This window comes from Brachyistius frenatus, unplaced genomic scaffold (genome assembly GCF_029030835.1).
Source record: "Brachyistius frenatus isolate BFR_SWC_R1_liver_20210118 unplaced genomic scaffold, ASM2903083v1 Contig_415, whole genome shotgun sequence".
NCBI lineage: Eukaryota > Metazoa > Chordata > Actinopteri > Embiotocidae > Brachyistius > Brachyistius frenatus.
Window position 1 is genome coordinate 37,501 of NW_027211014.1, and position 15,392 is coordinate 52,892.

The 15,392-nt window shown below is 42.5% G+C and overlaps 1 protein-coding gene across 2 annotated transcripts in view; it reads right to left on the reverse strand.

Annotated features, from left to right (window-relative positions):
* Window positions 1-15,392, reverse strand: part of srgap3 (SLIT-ROBO Rho GTPase activating protein 3) — a 50,701-nt gene that overhangs the window by 13,898 nt on the left and 21,411 nt on the right. For both annotated transcript variants that reach the window (XM_069725239.1, XM_069725238.1), the window contains exons 4-8: window positions 10,097-10,159; window positions 4,270-4,455; window positions 2,854-2,982; window positions 344-565; window positions 143-244 (exon numbers count right to left, since the gene is read on the reverse strand). In XM_069725239.1, coding sequence (XP_069581340.1) covers window positions 143-244; window positions 344-565; window positions 2,854-2,982; window positions 4,270-4,455; window positions 10,097-10,159 — 702 coding nt within the window. The remainder of the gene's footprint in view (window positions 1-142; window positions 245-343; window positions 566-2,853; window positions 2,983-4,269; window positions 4,456-10,096; window positions 10,160-15,392) is intronic.

The window sequence follows — 15,392 nt, forward strand, 5'->3', positions numbered from 1 at the left end:
AGAACATTTCAAATATAAGTTTTTAGAAAACAACGTCAACGGAGAAGGATTGTAATGATAGCAGATGGTGATGTGGCCCTCCGATGGTGTGATGGAGGGGGGGGGGGTGCTGCTGCTGGACAGACAGATCAAAAGTCCTCACCTCCTCATTTTCAATCTTTAGGGTTGCTAAGCGAGACTGCAGCTGGTGGTATCGCATCAGGAGCTCAGTCTGGACCGGCTGCTGGGCGCTGACCTGGCACACCTGGTGGGGCGGGGGGGGGGGGGGGGTATAGGTTAAACGGATCAAATCTGGAGGTTGAACGTTATAAGAAACATGCTTTCCGTGCGTCCTGCAGCTCACCTCGTCTCCCATGTGCGGCAGGTACTCGAAGCGCATCGGCGGACAGAACACCTGGTTATGCATATCCATGATCTTGTGTTTGTCGCTGCGGGAGTCCAGGTTGTCCACGGCGTTCTCTATGATGTCCAGTCCCTCGTGGCGGGACGTCTCCAGGTTGTACTCTGCAGATAAGTAGGTGCGGAAGGTGCGCGCCAGGCTGGCGTGGTAGCCCAGGTCGCAGCACTGCGGGGGGAAAAGCTCAGATAAATAACCTGGAAAACACCTGAAAAAGATCAATGTACATTAATCAGGAAATGATACGAATATGAAAGTGGAAAGTTTGAGAAACCTGTTCAGACCTGTTTAATGGACTGAATTCCAAACTGTGTCCTGCGACAGGTTACTTTTAAAAATAGAAGAAGTTTCCAGAATTACAGGAGCGCTCAGTAGGACATGCAGGATAATTAGAGAGCCTCATCACAGAGCGGTGAGGAGTAACCTAATTAAACGGAGGTCGGCGGTGAGGAGGTTCACAGGGAGCTGCAGGCAACCCGACAGCTCTGTACATCACCGAGCAAAAACCCTCTTTAGCACCCAGGAAGTCGTCGCTCCGCTTCGTGCACAAGCCTCATTGCACCAGTCGGAGAGGCTCAGCAGAGCGAACACTAAACACTGAATTAGGCTCCTTTTAAACAGGCAGACACTCGGAGAGCTCATTCGTCTCCAGCTGCAGCAGAAACTGAAGAACTATCGACTTCTCTCCTCTTCGTCTTCAGTAGACACCGACTGGACTGACAGCAAACACTTCAGAGGGACAATGAGTCCAATTGAACATCTTTTCACATTTACTTGCACCACAATAAAACACATTCATTTAAAAAAAAAATCCAAGCAGATTTAATATTTGATCCCAGAAGTCATCGTTTCTGAGCTGAGCAGGAAATAAAAGTTCCTCCGAGTGACACTTTAAAGTGTTTACATGCTGACTGACAGACATCATCTCACAAACAAAGCCTCTCCTCCTCCTGACAAACCAGACGAGGAGCTCGGAGCCCAGACTCCAGATCCATAAATGTATGACCATCATACTGCCTGACACAGATTCATCCACAAGTTCATTGTGTCATAAAATGTGACCTGGAAAATGTGCATCTCTCACTAATGTGGCGCCGTATGGAGGTCTGACCTCTGAGTCGGGGAAAGAACAGAGAAATTAGAGCTTAATGTAGAAGTTTAAGATCACACCCTCCACTAAACCTTAGTATGTTATAAACCTTCATGTGGCTCTGCAGAGAACAAATCAATCTTTTACTTAATTTATCAGAAGTTAATGACAAAATACAATAATTAAATGTGGAATAATACATACAAATGTAATTTTAGAAAGACCTCACGTGTTAGTGCAGCTACCTCATTTACACAGCACAGGTTATGAGATTAAATAATAATACATTAGTGCTGTCAGACCCTGGAAATATAAAGCAGTTCACAGACGGTTCGCTATTAATACATCATATTGGAAGAATAAAACAAAATGGATGCTGAATAACAAAGAGATTAGAATATGAGACGAAGCCTCGGCTCCCTGAAGAAGGAGTTCCACGTGTGCTTATATAAAAGGAGTAGATATTAAAATGCTGTTTTCAGAAATTCCTCTTAATCTTCATCAGTTTTCTGCAGGGATTGTCGTCCCCCCCAAAAATGTTTTGTAACTGTAACACATCACATGCACATAAACACACTCATCCAGCATCATACTCACTTTTTTTTGCTTTTATACTGGTATTATTGTTTTAGCTGTATTTATCATCTAAATATTGTTTATCATTATTTTTATTGAGTCATATTACATATGTATGTAAACTTTCTGTTTTCTATAACTTTGTTAACTTTGGAGTTTTTTGCCTTTTTGCTGTATAATATTTGTTATCTTTGATAATTTATTGTGTTTTCAAAATAAAACAATAAAATGTTGATTCCTTGTACTACATTTGCTTCTGAAGTGAAGGGGAAACTGAAACAGAGTTTTTACTTGTAATAAAACAACTTCTGAAATCAGTGTGAGACAGACTGTGTCCTCTATTCTGATTCATGACAGGAGGGACGACAGCAGACAGGAAGTGTGCGTGTCCTGCGCCGGGTTTTTAATAAACTTGGTGAGAGTTACAAGGACACGCTGTGTTTGTCTCAACAAAATTTAAATGAACGAGGACGAGACCGAAGAGGAGGAGAGTGAAAAATCATCCTGTCAACGAGGATGGAGTCTCTTTAAAATCATCAGTCAATAAAATCCTTCTGCAGCAGCATCACTGAACTCCTCGTGTCAACAGCAGCCAGTCGCCAAAACATCAGTGTTATCAGGGCAGGAATTAATCATGGAAAAATGATGTTAAGTGGTGCAGCGGAGCAGCTCGGAGACAAACCGCAAACAGGCTGCGAGAGAACGAGACTCAGGAACAGATGGTGAGAAAGAGACGGAAAACCAACAGCTGAGAGACGTAAACAAACACGTGAGCCTCGTGCGTACTCACATCGATCATGTCGGAGACGTCGTGGATGTAATACTTGGCCACCACCGCGTTGGTCGCCGCCAGGTTCAACAGGTAGTCGTTACGGGCCTTCGTACATTTCAGCTTGTTCTCTGAGTACTTGGCTTGTCTCTGGGGAGGAGAGAGGAGGAGAGAGGAGGAGAGAAGGATAGAGGAGGAGAGAGGCGGATAGAGGAGCAGAGAGGAGAGAGGAGGAGAAGGAGGGAGGGTAGAGGAGGAGAGAGAAGGATGATGTGCTCATTTTGAAGTTGATGTCAGCAACAAGTCTCTAAAAAGTTGGGACAGGTCATGTTAACCACTGAGCTGCATCAACTCTTCTTTTAACAACACTCTGTAAACGTTTGGGAACTGAGGAGACCAGTTTCTGGAGTTTTGAAAGGGAAATGTGGTCCTATTATTGCCTGAAAGAGACATTGTCTGGATGGCAGCATATGTTGCTCCAAAACCTGAATGTATCATTCAGTATTCATGGTTCCTTCCAGATATGGAAGCTACCCATGCCATGTGCACTGATGCATCCCTGTACCGTCATGGATTCTGGGTGTTGAACTGAGCGCTGATAACAAGCTGGATGGTCCCTCTCCTTTTATGTTGTCTTCGGTCTATTTTCCATTAAATGTGTTTACATGATTTAAAAATCATCACATTCTGTTTTTATTTACATTTTACACAACTTGTTTTGTACATGCAGTTGTACTCAACACTAAAGTAAAGGAAATAATAAAAAGTGACATTTCGTACTTAGAAAACAGCACATCAATTGAGCTTAACAGCATTGACACAGTGGCTTCGCACGCATAAGCGAAACTTTTTCAGACACAACTCAGAAAATAATTATTTGAGTTTTAAAAATCTCAAAAGCTCCATAATTCCAAAGCGGAGACTTTTGCCCATTATTTGAATCATTTGTTTGTACATTTCACTGCACATGGGTATTTTATTTCCTATTTCAAAAAGCCATTATGATGCAAATTTTTCCAATGCGTAATAGGAAAAGAGATTAACTTTCCTTTCTCCTCCAACCTGTTTGCAGGCAGAGTAATGAAACAAAAGGCAGTGGAAAGAGGTGAGTATTCATTGGCAGGCTGAGTTATTAATAGACTGCAGCTCCCGAGCCAAGCAGCATCTCTGAGGAGGGACAGACACTGTCTGTCGTACTCACGGCCTTTTGATTTCCTGCACCTGAGAGATAATGGGAGCTGTATTTGCATAAGGAAACTCCAGAGGAAAATCTAATGCATGGCAGGATCTAAAGTACACAACGCTCCAGAGACCAGCAGCCACAAGACCGGAAGACAAGACTTTTCATAATCTAGAAACCAGCATGAGATGGAGAGGGAGTCGGGTTGTTGGGCAGAAGTACTGCAGTTTGTTCAGAGACCAGTCGACTGTCCTTACCTTCTCTTTCATCTTCTCGATCTTCCTGACGGTGCTGCGTCTCGGTTGGCGGTCCTCGTGACGGAGGAGGTTCACGTTGAGATCTCCGGACTTGCTGAACTGCTTCTCCTCCTGCTTCTCAGCATCCTTCAGCTTGCTCTCGGCGCTGATGCTCTCGGTGTGGTACATGTGGTATGTTTTCATCACCTGCAGGAGGAGAGCGACAGACAAACCTTTACATGGTTTATCATACAAGTTCTTATAAAACCAACGCAAAGATCTCATCAAACCATGTGAGAAGTGGATGTTGTGGTTTTATGAGCAGCCACAGAGAGAGAAGACCAAACACAGCTGCTTGGTGTCCGACATTGAAATGGATATTTGGTTGAATTAATCACTTGAAAAGAAAATTTGTCAAAAACTAACTCAGTTATTCTTCAAGTAGTAAGAAAGAAATATTCGTCTTCGTCCAATGTGACATTAAATTCAGTATGTTTTTGACCGGCGGTGGATCTGACCGATCTGATCGGAAACCTGACGATACTACGTCCCGCCCACCGATAGCTGTAACCTGACTGCACCACAGGCCTGTCAATCAAACAGACACGCCCCCAAAAACAGGTCTTCTTGAATCTTCTTTTCTAATGAATGAGGGATTATTTTCAGATGGACCTCCAGAAAACTAATTTTTCAGACCCGGAAGCTACGTCCACTTTTATATACAGTCTAGACTCCCCCCATAGAGCACGAGGGTCCCCGATGGTTTGATACGTATAAAACCAGATTTAATCCAAACTTCTGGACCAACGTGTTCGACAGCACTCATCAACATTATCATTATTGTTTGGAGGAATGGTTTCCATCGCTCCAGTAGACCCCAGAGACCTGTAGAATAAAGGAGCACTAAAACTCTGATGGCATGTTGCAGCCTGACACCTTAAGAAAACACTTAACGTTGGTTCATCCTTTAATTGGCCTCCCGTCTGGACGTGTGTGTTGACTTAGTAGAATTCCTGTTTTATTGATATTTCCTGAAACATCTTTCACAGTCTTCTTTGTCTTCTTTTGATTTGAACGTTTTCCTGGAGGATCAGTTTCGGCCGTCGATGCAGCAGTAACACAGATGGAAGATTTTAAGTGAATCCAGAGTCGTGGCTGTCAAACGTCCCCCCCCCCTCACCCCCGCCCCTCACTGCAGCTTCGCCGGCCTCCTCATCATTTCCACAACAAGTCCAGCTCGTTTGTTTCCTGTGAGCTCTGCAGTTTTACCTCTTCACTTTGATCTCTACTTAGACACCCAGACTTTAACACCCCCCTCCAACTCCCTCTCCCCACCCCCACCCTGATCCAGTGTGCTGATGACAAGACTGGAGTGACAGAAGACCCTTGTGAGACAAGACAGAAGCGCCCTTTCGTCGTTATAACTCGTCCCAGATCCTCGTTGAGTCTCTCCTCGGCCGTCTTCAGCCTCGTAAAGGAACATGCAGATGTGAGCTGCATCTTCAAACATCTCCAGCATCCAGGATTTTCTATGAGCACCTCAGGATGTCAACATAAACATTTATTAGTTCCCTGGGATCAATGCTGCACTTCAGATGTCCTCATCCTGCTGTCCTCTGGTCACCTGCCCCTCCAGTCCTCCTTTGACCTCTGACCCTGCGATCGTATTCTCTACCAGTGATGAGGCTGTTTCTTTCCCTCTGTGCTATAAATTGTCCTCCTGTCAGCGCCGCAGCTCTTAGAATAACAACAGAGTTGAAGAGCTGCGGGGCAAACACCTTAAAAATAGAATCAATGAATAAAAGAAAAGACACAGGTGTATTCTCAGAGTGACAAAACTCGACATCGACGCAGCTACTCCAGACAACAGGAACTCGGCTTACACGCTGTTCCTCCCGAGGCTGTCAGACTGGTCTCTGAAAATGTGCTAAATTTCCAGCTAACGTCGAGCCGTCTAACTGCAGGACCTGCAGCTAAAAACAGAAGTCATTTGCAGGAAGACTGAGCTTCAGCTGCGTCTGCAGGAGGTGTGTGTAAAGTCCTCTGACAACAGCCCGGGGTTATTTAACTGCTGAGTCTCGGAGGTGGTGAAAGACACGGAGAGAAAATGACTGGAGGTTTTAACAACGAAGGCGAGGGAAGAAAACACAATCTGATATTCAACAAAAGCCTAAATATTTCAGCTGTTTGAGCTACTGACCATTCAACCAACATGTCCGTGATTTGAGGATCTTTGCTGCACGTCATTCCTATTTTCTCACCTCAGAATATTTTCCCCTCTCAACACTTGCAAAGAAAAATGCTATACCAAAGATCAAACGGGGTTATCATGGTAAAACATAATATAATAAAAAGTCTAACCTTTGTTCCAATGGAGGGACTTAATAAACGTGATAACAAATTAATGCAAATTCAAGCAAGCTCCACAATATTAACAGGAGCTTTCAATTTTGGAAAATAACCAATGAATGAATGACTAAAGATGAATAATAAACGCTGCATTAACGCCTGCGACTGCTGCACAGCTCCAGAATCAGTGTTTTTGTTGTTGCTGTTTACAAAAGAAGAACTGTGTGAGACTGAAGAGCAGACATCAGGCTCAAGGTGGTAGATCAGCCGGATAAGATAAGCTGAAGCTTTATTGATCCCGCCGGGATATTAAGTCTGTAAAACAGGAAATTAACACAAGTAGAAGCAAAGATCTTTACAGCGGTGAGTGAGCAGGACGAGGACACGCAGGCCTTTACTTCAGTTTCTCATTTCAGGGTTGGCGTTAATGATAAGTCACAAACAACTAGATCCTTATTCTCACTAACACTCCTGCTGCAGCATCTCAACAATACTTCAACGAACCTATCAGCCCAGTCACATCTCCCCCACTTCTAAAACCAGTTTGGCCTCACAAGAGTTAAAGGAAGCTGATTCCGCTGGTTTGGGTGGAGCTCAGCTATGTGAATAAATGTTACTAAACATGAGGAGCTCTCAGACACTTTCATTTTGTCAAAGTAGCTCTCAGAGGAAAATAGAAGCAGAAGGTGTGAAAATATACATGCTCTAGTATGCTTCTTATACTTTCTAGGAGACATATTTGTGTTGTAGCAGCATCACTTTAACTGTGAAGTTTCACACAACTCCCACAACCTTCCTCTAATTAAGAAATAACGAGGCTATCCGAACGTCGACATTTGGGATTTTAATTTTCAGCCAACTAGAGCATGAGAGGAGACGACCATCTGACTTTTATCACGCAGCCAGAGTGGGTCAAACAAAAGGATGCCACAGTGAACCGGAGATCTTCTCTGACACGAGAAACCAAGCTGAAAATGCCTGAAAGGTAAAAACCCTCTGAAAAGGGAGAATAACTGCATTTTCACTAATTAAAATAAAGATGAAAAGTGTGTCAAATAAACCAGCCGTGGTTGGTTATTAAGGGCATTTGATAAACAGCCCGTCCTCTGGAGACGCCTCTGAATGCAAATAAGATGTATGAGCCTGTGTGGTGGAGAGTCCAGATCTACAGATGGCTCGATGAGGGATCGCTGCCAGCGCTGCCCTCTGCTATTCTGACTCTCATCACACCGCCCTGATGAATAAGTGATATGAAGGCCGCGCTGCCGTCTCTTCTGTTTCACCTCGGGGGGCAGAAGACTGCTGAAGTTGCTTGGAGCTCGTCCAGTTCGGGGCACTAAGCCTCGCTCAGTAAGAGCTTGTGTGAGAGTAAGAGTGCAGCAGCAGCACCATGTGTTCCCACCCCCGACATATGTTCATCGATCTGCAGGGTCTCCTGCAGGAAATCTCATTATCACTTATCTGTGAGCTGTAGAATAAAGACATAACTGGTAGTGGTTGGAGACACAGTGGGGAGAACTCTTAAAAAAAAAAATCTGTCAAAACACCAGCTGATTGAAACATATCTCGTAATAAATGTAAAATATTGCTTGAGTTATCTGATGGTGTAAAAACACAGCATGTATGACACCACATTATTAATGTGAAGACATGCTGCCACTCATTAATACTGCTCTTTAAATTTGTTGTTCTGATGTTTGAGTGTAAAAACTGTCAAAACTTGACATTTAATCAAAATATAATTTATAAATTCAGTAAAATATTAATACTCACTAAATCTTATAAAAGTACAACAGGAAATATCCATTAATAAGGTCGTTATTATTTACCTTTTCTATATTTAAACATATAGAAAGCAGCTGCAGGAGACGTGACAGCTGTTTAGGGAAGAAAATCTGCTTTTTATAGAAGTAAGTGATGTGAGCAATTATTTCTCGAGCGACATCGAAATGAAGCAGAAGGACGTTTTCTCTCCCAATGACAACAGCAACATGTACCTGCAGAGAAACTGGTCATTACGGTGACTGCTTCTCCACAATAAAGACGCATCAAATGCAAATAAAGCAGCTGTGACGAGTGACTCCATCGTTATGGAAACAAGATGCACAACATTCAATCTGATTTTTATTTCTAGCCTCATTATAATGTCACCTTTCCATCCGAATGGATCAGAACTTTTAACCAATCTTTAAGAAAATCTGCAAACGAAAGTACAAATTATCCGCATTTCCATCCACTGGGTAAATATTAGGAGTCGGTTCGTTGCGCTAGAAGGTCGGCGATGCTGATTTTACAGCGCGGTGCTACGACATGATCAAAGAGCAGCAGTCAAACCTCCGTTGAAGGAAAACACAACACGTGAACGTGATGGAAACTCTGTGATGGAGAGCACACTGGACAACGAAAATGGAGTTTTGGATGACTAATATATGAATAATATAAGTATGATGAGTGAAGGATGGATGGACGAATGACATGCAGTCATTTCTCAAGAGACAACGCTGTTTATGTGTAAATACGTCATCGAGTTACTTTAACTAATAATTACTTCCGTAATGTATTTAACTAACGTCACAAACGTATTTATTTTACTCAAACCAGGATCTTTTCATGAACTTAACCGAACTATGAAAATGTTAACCATTTATTTATTACTGTTGCCATGACAACGAAGGTCCGGTACACCTGTCAATCTTACTGCCCAATGGTCGTATATATTTTTGGGGTATGAGGACGAGTTGCAACGAGACCACCCGTGATGTGAAGCCTGAACTGGACCAGAGGGGGAGGAGCCACCAGAGGGGGAGGAGCCACCACATGTGGATGTGATTGGAGCCGAGAAACTGTCCGACTCGGAGAGAAATGTAACGTTCTTTTGAATTATTTACAATCAACCGACTCGCTCTGCTCTCTCTTAACATCATCTATCATCATCAGCCCATCTGCAGGTGCAAAATAAACATAAGAAATTAATCAAAACGTTCCTTTTGATGTAGCAAAATGTGAAGTAAACTCAGACAATTTAAAAAGCAGACTTTCTAATTAGACCCCAAACCAATCAAGAGAAAAGAAAGTTTCTACAAATTGCGAATGTTTTATCCAGCACATGGGTTTGTATCCAGCTGTTTGATTGGTTAATCACGGGCAGGTAAACTGATGGCAGTCCTGGTGTAATAAAAACAGTATAACTGAATCCAGACTGCTGCTGCTGTCTGGAGTCCAAACAGGTAAAGACATGTTCATCTAAAGACTAAACCTATTTCAATCACATGAAAAAGAAGTGAGAGGTCAAATCTGCTGAGATAAGATCTGGAGCACGATTTTTTTTAAATAAAGTGCAGCAGGAAGAAGCAAGAAGGAGCTGGAGTGAAATGTAATAATAATAAAAAAACTAAAAAAAAACTATGAAATAAAATGTCAGAAAGACGGAAAGGAAAGAGAGCAGTGATGAGATGAGGTGTGAGACATCGATCTGCAGGAGACGCAGTCTGTTACTTACAGTGTAGAGTTCATTCGTCACCTTCACCAGCTCCTCGTGCATCTGGATCCCGATGTCCTTGCTCTGGAAAACAGCGAGAAGAAAGGACAAGGATGTGACAACAAATAACGTCTGAGTGGTCAGCGGTGACCTGCTGGAACAAAGTTAGTCCCTAACACTGACTTTGTTACAAAAATATCCCAACAACTGTTGGTCGGCGAAACTGGAGCGGAGGATGAACCAGACTGTGATTCATTTTCATCCAGCACCACAAACAGGTCACAATAACATGAGTCGAATACTTCAGGTTCACAGATCAACTTTACAAAGTGCAGGTAAATCGATCTGTTTATAAAAGTGTTCGTAGCTTCAGGTCTGTAAAATGGTTCTGATCCAGAAGTGTCTTCAGCTGCAATACCAGCGAGTGCCACTAGAGGTCGGCTCCAAAAAGCCTCCGGCTCCATAGACTCCCATTCAAATTCTCTCATCAAATCCAAAGTGAATAAAATGTGTCCATCAGTTATCTCAGTGTTGTTAGCTAAAGTCACTCCTTCTTCTTAGTTTTCTGGAGGTCCATCTGAAAATAATCCCTCATTCATTAGAAAAGAAGATTCAAGAAGACCTGTTTTTGGGGGCGTGTCTGTTTGATTGACAGGCCTGTGGTGCAGTCAGGTTACAGCTATCGGTGGGCGGGACATAGTATCGTCAGGTTTCAGATCAGATAGGTCAGATCCACCTCTGACTCCTCCCCCAGCTTGTCCAAATATGGTCACTTCCTGCTCCGAACCGCTCTGAACTAACAAGATGGTGACGGACAGAATCTGAACTGGAGGATTCATAACGTTCACAAACCAACGATGACCTCACTGACGGTTGATGACATCACTGATGGTTGATGACATCACTGACGGTTGATGACATCACTGATGATTGCTGCTTGAAGCAACTAAATACATCTTTACTTGCATTGAAAAGTGAAGAAATATAACTAAGTACAGCATGTTTTACACTTTTGTTAAGTCTCCTTTTCATTCATTATTACCTGTGTGTGTGTGTGTGTGTGTGTGTGTGTGTGTGTGTGTGTGTGTGTGTGTGTGTGTGTGTGTGTGTGTGTGTGTGTGTGTGTGTGTGTGTGTGTGTGTGTGTGTGTGTGTGTGTGTGTGTGTGTGTGTGTGTGTAAATCTGTGAAAATGTATATCTAATATAAACAATTAATTTCTATATTTTATTTCAACAATGAAAATATTATTTTTGTTTCCACTGAGAAGACTAATTAATTAATTAATTAATTCTCCTCACAGCTTTTAACACACATGAACCTCGACTGTTTCTCAGTCATCACGTCTCACAGCATGACTATTGTTCAGAAACACGGGACACACCTGGACACACCTGGACACAACTGGACACACCTGGACTGGGGGAAGAACATGTGACGGCATTTGCTTGTGTGGGAGAGAAGCAGAACGACTTTATTTGAAGACTGCGAGGTGAGAAAATGTACCAACAGTGTGACGGTTTCACACATTGGAACAAAGAAGTAACACCTCCTCAAACCTCAGAGATGGAGGGAGTTGTTCTGTTTGTGAGGAAACGATACCAAAACTAACAGACTGTGTACTACCTGCTGATCTAGAATCAGTTTCCACAACCCTCATATCTCCTGCCATCATTACAGTCTTCTACTTTACATCAGTTTGTCTACATTTGGTTTGGTGATTATTCGTTGCAATACATTTTTTTGATTAAGTCTCTTTAAATTTCAATCAAAAGACAAATTCAGAATTTTCTTTCTGACTTTAAAAGGGGAAAGGATGCTGATTTTACATATTTTATGTAAAATGTCATATATGTCTGTAATATCAGGAGAATACGTCCTCTTCTCACTCAGAAGGCTGGTGCAGGTTCTGGTCCAGGTTCTGGTCCAGGTTCTGGTCATCTCACGTCTAGACTACTGTACCTCCCTCCTGGCAGGTCTACCTGTTAGTACCATCTGACCTCTGCAGCTCATCCAGAACGCAGCAGCTCGACTGGTCTTTAACCTCCCGAAATACACTCACGCTACTCCACTCCTCCTCCTCCTCCTCCTCCTCCTCCTCCTCCTCCTCTGTCCTGGCTCCTAAATGGTAGAATGAGCTCCCCAACGACATCAGGACAGCAGAAACTTTGAACATCTTCCACCACAAACTAAAAACACACCTCCTCCTCCTCCTCCTCCTCCTCCTTTACCTTGAACAGTAGAACTTTAGTATCTTAAAATAGAACTTACTGATAGAACTTTGTAGTTTGGCTTTCTTGAAGAAATTGTATTTTCTTGATTCTTGTTGTTCTGGTTTTGTACCCTCATGGTTGAAATTAACTTATTGTAAGTTGCTTTGGATAAAAGCATCAGATAAATGAAATGAAATGTAATATCAACCATTAATATTGTGCACAGGTTCTCCAGCGCAGTTTATGTCCTCCATCTAATCACATGCTGTGTTGTTTGGCTTTTGTTTTCTTGTGTCTTCCTGAAGGTGTCACCACAGCTGTTAAGAGCTAAGAACATTTGGAAACAATAACTACATTATATACTTTATACCGACAGAGTAAACATGGCTTTACATTTTACGATATGAAAAGGTTCATATGAGCTGCGTTAGTTTAAATACATATTTATTTTCATAATATGTGCATTTAAAATCAAACAATAAAACCACTCAAAATAAACCTAGGACATGCTCATGAAGTGAATCAAGGACAAGAAAGATTTATGCACACAGATTTAACATGTTCGATGAGTTGCGTGACCTAACATGCTGTCAAATAAAGGCTATCACTTTAGTAGATGAAGTTCTGTAACCCCTCCAGTGTGACATGAACTCTTTTAGACTTATTGTTCAACAGTGTAAACAGCTGACTCATCTCTTCCGCTGAGAGAGAATGACTCAGCAAGATGCATGATGCTCATTTCACATATGAAAGAAGTATAGTTTTCTGTCCGATCAATACAGGGAGGAGGAGGAGTGCTGTAGGAAAAACACACACACACACACACACACACACACACACACACACACACACACACACACACACACACACACACACACACACACACACACACACACACACACACACACACACACACACACACACACACACACACACACTCATGTTACATTGACTGACATTCATTTCCTGTTGACTCATGCTCACCTGAAGAAGAACTCATTAATCTAAACCCTAAAATTCAACAAATGTGGTGAGGACTTTTTTTTTTTGGTCACCATTGTGACCGTTAACATGTTTCTGACTTCACAACATGAGTAACACAAGAACACACACACACACCCAGTGACTCAAACCAGATCCACCCAGAGATGAGAAGACAGATGAAAGCTCACCTGTGACCACACCCTCCTCCACTCAGTACAGGAGCTTGAAAAAACTTGCAACAGGTGAGTCAGAAACTGATTATTAGAGAAGTAAAAGCTCATAAAACTAAACGCTGCTGTGGCAGATCATCCTTAAACTCGATTATGAAAAGTGTCCAGAAGAAGAAACGCAGAACAACATCGGTAATACAGAAGGGATTTAGTTTTCTTGTCTTGTTTTTAACCTGAGAGAAAGTCCTTCTGAAAGCAGCCTCGGGCTGGATGTGATGAATGAAATATGTCTCCAGCAGTCCGACTGGACATCTGTATGCATCAGCAGCTCTGAGGGGAGACAGACTGCAGCGAGTACTGCAAAGGATTATGGGAGCAGAGATTCACCCAGCGAGTGGACGACTGTGATGCAACACTTTGTAAGAGCGGCGGCGGGTTGTGTTGTAACAGCTCTGATAGTTAATATACATTTTTAAACTCGTCCGTCTATGAAAGGAAGAAAGATGGCTGTGGTCTCTTAATGGATTCTCTGTGCAGATGAGAGCAGACAGAAACAACAGCTCGCTGTCCAGTCAGGTCTGCCACACCTCATCTAATTACATTATTCCAGGTAATTTTACCTCTTGTTGTTGTGAATACAGCTTTCTAACTCCAATAAGCTTCTCAAATGAGGCATGGCACACCTGGATTATTACAATTATTATTATTGTTTCTGGTATATTTCAGCTCTGGTTCGTAGCACGACCAAATTCAGGTTTAAATAAAACAATATGACGACTGTATACAATATGCATCATAGCATACTGAACATAACATCATAAAAAAATGGGAAAATAGAATATTTAAAAAAAATATATCATTCATATAAAACATTCCTACAGAGTCTTTATCAAACAGAGCTGTGTAATGTTCAGAAATTACTGGTACCTGTTCTAATAGTTTTACTTTGATATTGGTTTATAAAATATACTTTTCTTAACCAATTCTATAAAATAAAATAAAATAAAATTGTAAAAAGAATATTACATTTTGGTACAAATCTTTCGTTTTCCTGCAGATTACAGGAGAAAAAATAACCACGTTGTTTTCTGTAGCCAGAACTAATAGATGTCGTCACCATCTTACTAGTTCGGAGCACTTTGGAGCAGGAAGTGACCATATTTGGACGAGCTGGGGGAGGAGCCAGCGGTGGATCTGACCGATCTGATTGGATACCTGACCGATACTACGTCCCGCCCACCGATAGCTGTAACCTGACTGCACCGCAGGCCTGTCAATCAAACAGACACGCCCCCCAAAACCAGGTCTTCTTGAATCTTCTTTTCTAATGAATGAGGGATTATTTTCAGATGGACCTCCAGAAAACTAAGAAGAAGGAGTGACTTTAGCTAACAACACCGAGATAACTCTGTCAACTGTCTTCGATCACTTTGTCCTGCTGTCCACCAAAGCTCATTCCTTTGAGTTTGATTTTCTCCACAGCTTCGTATGACATTAGTCTTGATAAAGGATTTACTGCCTCCAACATGTCAGCCAACGGCTACCTGAGGGCACCTGACTGAAGCAGCTCTGGCACCGTTACAGACACCCACACAAACACACACAAATACACACAAATACACACACAGACACACACAGTAGGCAGAGTGGAGCTCACCTACAGGAAGAGCTGCAAGGTGAAAACAGGGCTCTGATGTTTGGATAAGACCTCAGTCATCTCTGCTATGTGCTGACGGTGAGCCAGACGGAGCTCGCTGGAAGAGAAGAGGCCGGAGAGCCACCGGCCGGCCGGACGGTCGCAGCTTCAACCTCCCAGAGCTGCTTTCAGCTCAGACACCCTTCTTACTCCGAGAGCGCTGAGACGGGGCTACAACTACTTTTCTCAAGACTAAAGCCAAAGTAAAAACTAAAAGTAGGAATTTCAGCTTCCACAAATACAAAAACCGTCCATG